This window comes from Chiloscyllium plagiosum, chromosome 3 (genome assembly GCF_004010195.1).
Source record: "Chiloscyllium plagiosum isolate BGI_BamShark_2017 chromosome 3, ASM401019v2, whole genome shotgun sequence".
NCBI classification, from domain to species: Eukaryota; Metazoa; Chordata; class Chondrichthyes; order Orectolobiformes; family Hemiscylliidae; genus Chiloscyllium; species Chiloscyllium plagiosum.
The window spans coordinates 40439052-40446629 of NC_057712.1; the positions used below are offsets into that span (position 1 = coordinate 40439052).

At 37.5% G+C, this 7578-nt stretch overlaps 1 protein-coding gene across 1 annotated transcript in view; it reads left to right on the plus strand.

Annotated features, from left to right (window-relative positions):
* dpy30 (dpy-30 histone methyltransferase complex regulatory subunit) overlaps positions 1-6335 on the plus strand; it is an 11909-nt gene extending 5574 nt beyond the window's left edge. The window contains exons 2-5 of the mRNA XM_043680732.1: positions 2026-2072; positions 2177-2224; positions 3577-3719; positions 6028-6335. Coding sequence (XP_043536667.1) covers positions 2026-2072; positions 2177-2224; positions 3577-3719; positions 6028-6100 — 311 coding nt within the window. The 3' untranslated portion in view covers positions 6101-6335. The remainder of the gene's footprint in view (positions 1-2025; positions 2073-2176; positions 2225-3576; positions 3720-6027) is intronic.
* Positions 6336-7578: the final 1243 nt, after the last annotated feature.

Genomic DNA, 7578 nt, shown 5'->3' on the forward strand with positions numbered 1-7578 from the left:
GAGAGGCTGAACAAGCTGGGGCTGTTTTCCCTGGAGCGTCGGAGGCTGAAGGGTGACCTTATAGAGGTTTATAAAATTGAGGGGCGTGGATAGGATAAATAGACAAAGTCTTTTCCCTGCAGTGGGGGGGTTCAGAACTAGAGGGCATAGGCTTAGAATGAGGGGGGAAAGATATAAGAGATCTACGGGGCAACGTTTTCACACTGAGGATGGTACATGTATGGAATGAGCTGTCAGAGGAAGTAGTGGAGGCTGGTACAATTGCAATATTTAAGAGGCATTTGGATGGGTATATGAATAGGAAGGGTTTGGAGGGATATGGGCTGGGTGCTGGCAGGTGGGACTAGATTGGGTTGGGATATCTGGTCGGCATGGACAGGTTGGACCGAAGGGTCTGTTTCCATGCTGTACATATCTATGACTCTAAGCTTTCAGACCATCCTGTTGGAGAATAGAAGTGTTGAGGGATTGCACATCCATGGTGAAGAGGAGGTGGCTAGAACTGGAATCTAGCATGGAATCTTACATGGAATCAATGTAAAGCATCAGAAGAATCATGAATGTAGGTGGGAAGAGATGGGACAACAGCGGAGAAAGAAATAGTCAAGACAGAGAGAAATTAGTTCAGTGGGGCAGGAACAGTATGATACAATAGTTCTGTCATGGAGATCCTTCTGTGGATTTTGGAAAGGAGATAGAAGCGGGCTGTACAGAGTTTGGTGACTGAGATGGGAAGTGGGGGTGGGGGTGAGGTGGGGGCAGGAGAGTGAAAGAGAAGTCAGAAAATTATAAACATCAGTCTATTGAAGTGTATGATTAGGAACAAAGTGACTGAACACAAGAAATTGGAGCCTATTAAAGAAAACTAGTCTGGATTTATAAAGGGTAGGTTATGTAGAGTGGTAGAGATCTACAGCACAGAAAAAGGCCCATGAGCCCATTAGTCGTCTGTGCTAATTGGAAGCAACCACCTATTTTAATTGCATTTTCCAGCATTTGGCCCACAATCTTGTATGCCTTGGCAACATGTGTACACCTAAATACTGTTTAAATGTGATGAGGGTTTGTGCCTGTACCACCCCCAAAAAACAGTTTCCCATTGAGTGAAAGAAGAATTTCTTCACATATGCTCTAAACCATCTGCAGTTACATTAAATCTATGCCCCTGATCACTACAAAAGGGGAAAAATTCCTTCCTGCCAACATTGTCTGAGCCGTTCATTTTGTACAGGCAGTCCCCAGTTTATAAATGGATTCCATTCTGGAGTCTATTCGCAAGTCGATTTGTATGCGAGCTGGAACACAATGTAGGACAATATAAAGGGCATGTTCCTAAATACGGGCAATGTTTGTATGGTGAGACTTTAAAATTAAACCCTTGTATGTGATTGCATGTGTAAGTTTGAGCATTTGTAAGTCAGATGTTTGTAAATCAGAAAACCCCCTGTATGTCTCACAAGATGTGGGCTTTACTGGCTGGGTTACTAGCTGGGCTACTGCCTGTCTGTAGTTGACCTTGAGAAAGTAGTGGTGAACTGCCTTCTTGAACCTCTCCATGTCATTGCAGTGCAGGATTTGTTTCCTTGTTACTCTGTTCCTAAGTCATTGGTCATGAGATGAACATCATAACTAGATTTTCTCCCTACCTTTTTAGGTATGTAGAAATATTCCTTACCCTACCTTTAGGTTGGCAAACAACATTTGAAATTCTTGGTGATTGCAGAGGATGCTATCAGTACACAATTATTATTTGTTTTGTTCCACCCACTATTGTCATCAGGTTCTCAGCCTTCATATTCAGTGTGTGAAGATGTCAGTCATAATCAACAGGCATATATGTTTATATAAGTGGAACATATCCAGTTATCAGAAAACAACAGTTGCATTTGCCAGAATTTGCTGACTGCTTATATAATTAAGATTTGCTGGACCTTCACCATAGGAATTCCTTGCCCCTGATGTACGTTGATGAAGAATTGTGCTGAAACATGATTTGATTTTATTGTCATGTCTTTACATCCTTAGAGCATGGTGAAACGCTCGCAGAACCAAACCTGGAAGGACAGATGCAGGTAATACTAGACTGGAATTAAGTGATACTCAAGAAGACAAATTTCTTGTCTTTATTTGGCTAGGACAAAAATTGTACTGTTCTCAGACAGTGTTTTTCTTTCAGATATCAGAAAATCCTCACGCGGAGTATGGTCTCTCTGAGAATGTGCAGGTACTGAACTGAGCCATGTGGCAGTTTACTGCAGAGGCAGGTTCACGCACAGTCACCCCTCTATGTATTGAAGCTTATCTGTGCAATTAAATTGAAGTTATCTTCAGTATGTTAACCTTTGTCAAAGCTTTCCTAATTTACTCCAATGGATTGTTTGCAGACATTCCAGCCAGTAAGTATGAAATAAAGCTAATATGGCTTGGGATTTTAAAATACTGTTTATAGTGAATGTTTGGAGGAAATATAACATTTTAATGCTGCACTTTTCTCTTTGCACCTTGTCAGATTCTATAAATACATTTGTATAAACTGCCAAGCATTTACAATTAGTCCCATTGTATTCACAGATTTACAAATGCCATTAAATAGAATTCAATTTGAATTAATTTAAATGCCGAAAACTCAGGAGTTTGCACATATGGCTGAATTATGGAATATTATAAATAAAAACACCTCCCTAGTTATTATTTTTCATTAAACTTTTCCTAGTCTCCTACTTAGACCTATGTGGCTGTCATTATTCCACATAGCACTGAGTTAGTCAACTGGTAGAATTAATATAGCTTGGTTTTTAAAATTGTGTTTCTGTGAATACTTAGAGGAAGTATATTAACTATTTTATACTCTGCACTTTTAAGGTTCTTGGCTATTATGACTGCCCTCATGGTCAGTTTTTCCTGATAGCTATTAAGTGAAGCTACAGCTGTAAAGTCTATTTGGGCAGTCTGATGCTTTAATGTAAAGTCCTTGCAGTTCATAGCCCAGTGATCTTTAAGTAAGGATAATATACTGCAGAAATGGGAAATCTAAATCAAAAATAGAAAATGCTGGGGAAACTTAGGTTCGATAGCACGTGTGGAGAGTGTGTGTTAATGTTTTACGTCCAATTTGACTTTTCAGAACTCAACTGATATTTGCTGTTTGTGTTCATACAGATGAGTGAGTCGAAGCTGCATCATGAAGAATATAATTTCAAGGGTTTGTTTTGGGTTACAGTGTTTTGCCACAGATTTAATTCCCTCCCCAAGCCACAAACTTTGTTATGATCTCATTCAACAGAAGGTCTACAATAGTTGCCCTAAGCCTTCCTCACTAATTAAAGTCTGAATAATATTTGCCTGGGAGTGCTTGCTGTCCCCTTGCTTGGAGAAATTAGTAGAAGGATAATGTAGGAGAATCATAAACTTCACTTTTAAAAAGCATAAAGAAATGTTTTTTGTATTGAACTTTGTTAGTGATCAGTGATAGCAACCCTATTTGAGTTAAAAACTGCATTAGGAACACTTTAGTTGAAGATTTACCATAAGGAATAAAGTGAAAACTTTTTGCTTTTTCTTTTCTAAATGGGATAGAGGATAGTTGAGAACGAAAAACTGAATGCGGAGAAAACATCTAAACAGAAAGTGGATCTGCAATCCCTTCCAACTCGGGCATATCTGGATCAAACAGTGGTACCCATTCTTTTGCAAGGCCTTTCAGTTCTGGCAAAAGAAAGGTAAGATGCTTATGAAAAGTGAGTATATATGGCTCATGGGGTCATAGTTGTTTAAAATTCAGCCTTATGTGCACTAGTGCGAGGGCTGAGAGCATTCTTTCAGAAATTATATGATGTCCAGGAGCTTTTATTTCACATTACCTTGTTTGTGTTGTAAAATGAGGTGAGAAACAGTACCTCTGAATCCTATTGATGCTGTGAGAATCACTGAGGTATAGGTGCCATGGTAACAACCAGCATGTTTTTATAGAATTTAGCAATTTAACCATTAGTATGTTGTGGGGCCTATTTGATTGCTATGACTCCTGGATTTCACACTTTCCTCCATTTGTGACATTGTTGTTTGTTGTAGAATGTGTACAAGGGGTTACTCTGGAATTCATGGAGCAAAGTCCCACAATGTAGCTAAATCTGCGATTACCTTATCCTTTTGTGTTAACACCAGCAAAATGTGCATGTTGAGACCTGCATAGAATGATGATTATAGTCATAGTATTGTTTTTATGCTGGAGGAAAGTGTAAAGAACTGCTGTTTCTGATACAGATTAGTGACTAGAACTAGGGATACCAGCATAATTTCAAAATTTCCAGGAGAGACACTGATGTAGGGAGTAATAGCCTTCAAGGACAGACAAATGAAATGCAAGAGCATATTGCAGATGACATTCAACATAGCACATTGCGAGATGATAGTTTTTTTTGGTCGAAAGAATACATAATAAATGGTACAATTTTTAAAAGTTGTGAATGAGAAGAATGGTCTACTTGTGCACAGATTATTAACCATGGAGGGACAGTTTGACAAAGCAGTCTATAAAATGTATTAGGTCCTGGACTTTTAATATCTATAAATAAAATGTAAAGTCAGGATGTTTTGTATGAAAGTTTGTACAGAACTCCTACGGAAGTATTATATCAGACTTTTTTTTAGTGGTTAGAATTTGGAAGTGACGGACGCAGATACACTTGCAGTTTTCACAAAGAAATTGTTAATGACTATTTTAAGAATAAAAGTTGTAGAGATACGGGGAAACAGTGAAGTAGAGGACCTAACTAGATTGTCCTTCAAAGAGCAGGCATGGACCTGTTGGGGAAAATGGCTTTTGTACTGCAGTATATTTTAGTGCCAGAATCTCTCTGATGTTAATTATAATCACAAAAATCCTTCAGTTCTTTTCATCCTATTTTATAATTAGGCTGCAAAGAAAAACTTATGTCTGCAACTGAACATTTGTAATACATGTAATAGGCTAATAGAAAACTGGGAGCAAGTATCCAATGTTTCTCTAATTTTGGGATTTTTCTAATTCTCTAGTTTAACTTTCAGAAAATAAATGTCAAGAAATCAATAGTTTCAGCCACTTTGAGTATTGCATGCAATTCTGGTCTTCCTCCTATCAGAAGGATGTTGTGAAACTTGGAAGGGTTCAGAAAAGATTTGAGGATGTTGAAAGGGGTTGGAGGGTTTGAGTTATAGGGAGAGGCTGAATAGGCAAGGGTTGTTTTCCCTCGAGGGGTGACCTTATAGAGGTTTATAAAATCATGAGGGGCATGGATAGGGTAAATTGGCAAGATCTTTTCCCTGTGGTTGGGGAGTTCAAAAGTAGAGGGCATAGGTTTAAGGCAAGAGGGGAATGATATAAAAGGGACCTAAGGGGCACCTTTTTCAAGCAGAGGGTGATGCATGTATGGAATGAGCTACCAGAGGAAGTGGTGGAGGCTGGTACACTACAACACTTACAAGGCATCTGGATGGGTTTAAGAATAGGAAGGGTTTCAAGGGATATGGGCCAAATGCTGGTAAATGGGGCTAGATTTATAAAGGATATCTGGTTGGCATGGGCAAGTTGGACTAAAGGGTAAGTTTCCATCCTGATTATTTCTGATTCGATGACTCTATCAAGTATTTGAAACTTCAACTTCAAATTGAGCTTTCTCCAAATTCCGTGAGAGCAACATTATACCCAACCTCTACAAGTTTGTCAAGCTTTGGTTATTTAGTTTAAGTAGTTTTGAACTTGAAGATTCCAAATGAATCTTTCCTCCGTAATTAGCTGGGACTAAAAGCAAATTAAGTTAATCTCTTATCAAGTGTGACCAAAACATTGTTATCAGCAGTTGATGGTTTCAGATGAATCTAAATTGTTGCAACGACAAGACAATGAAGCAAATATCTTGCGCAGAAGCTTGCACTTTTCCATTTTCATATGAGCTAAGTTTGTGCATTGGTCATTCCTTAACATTAAGTGTGCAATTTTAAAAATCAGTTAATTTACCAACAAATGGTTTATTCTGCCTAATTTTCCAGACCTCCAAATCCTATTGAATTTCTGGCTGCATACCTTTTGAAGAACAAGTCACAGTTCGAAGAGAGAAATTAGCTTTTGCGGATAATGTAAAACTGAAGACTTCATCAGATCCATTGAAGTTGAGAAGAGGGAGGTGACTCTTAGAATAAAAGCAATTGAGAATAAAACAAAAACAAATGCAGAAGACCAGAATGTGCATGAAGTGGCCCATAATCCATCTAAAGAATGGTAATTGTGCAGAGCTCATCACCATTTTCTGTTATTTATGTAAACATTTGTGATGTTAAATAAAGCAGTTGTGTTTTTACATTGGTTCAGTAATGTGCAGTTCTTTGCTTCACTCTGACTTCAGAAAACTCTGTCTTACTAGACGTTTTCTTTTGCAACGAGTATCCAAGTGAGATAGTATTTGACGGATTAAAGAATTATGGTTAAACAAAATGATGGAGGGATGGATATGAAACAGACCTAAATTATCTGGGCTGGGAAGGAAACCAAACAGGACAATCCACTAACAGTGGGAAATTTTCAAATGAGTTGTATGTCCAGATTGAGTAATGATTGAATACTGCAGATGAAAGGAGATTAAGAAAGTGAACTGGTGAAAAGGAAGATTAAAAGGGATGAGAGAAGCTGTCCAGTGGCAAATAATTGAGGATATTAAAAATGACATAATTAGAGCCAGCTTAAGGATATCAAGAACAAAACAACTGGAGAGCAGCTAAGACCAATTAATTGAAAACAATCAAGTTGTGGAGGGTGCAGGCAAGGTGAAAATGTATAATTGTAAGTTTTACAGTGATGAAAGTTACCATTATAGCCATGAGGGGATGACCGCTAAATGTCAGATAACAAAAATATTTGGATATAAAAAAAGTTAAAGTATTCAAAATAGATGTTAACTGTCTTTAATGGAATGCATCCTTCTGTTAAAGTAAGCAAACTGGAAATCTCAATCCAATTTGTCAGTCTTCTGGTTATGAAATAATTATTACTACAGACTGGGACGTAACTAGTGCGATGCTTGTGCTTGAAGTGAAAGTAGAATAAATTGGTAACTATAGACCAATTACACAAATGTTTGTTGGGGATAAATCTCGAAGTTAGTGAGCATTTAAAAATGCACAGTGGAATTGTTTAGTCAAAACTTTGCATCATAGACCAACAAACACCAAACTACACAAATCCCATTTACCTAGCCTTAGTTTTTTTTTAAAAAATTGGAAGATTGTGTTGACAACTGAAAAATTGGACAGATGAAAGGAATGCAGAAATTCAGCATTATAACTTTTCAAAGGTATAAAATGTATTGTCGGAAGTTTTTCTGCAAAACTTATACATATGGTGTAAGGAAATAAAGCCAGATGGATAGCAAATTGATTGCCAGAAACTGATTAGGGATGATGGATGCTTCTCAGTTTGTATAACACAGTCTTATTGCCTTTTTTTTAAAAAAGACATATTTGGAATTAGACGTTGGGAACATAATTTCAACATTGTGATATACATACTAGTAAGGAATTTGGGATAACAAGAAAAGTTATAATAGA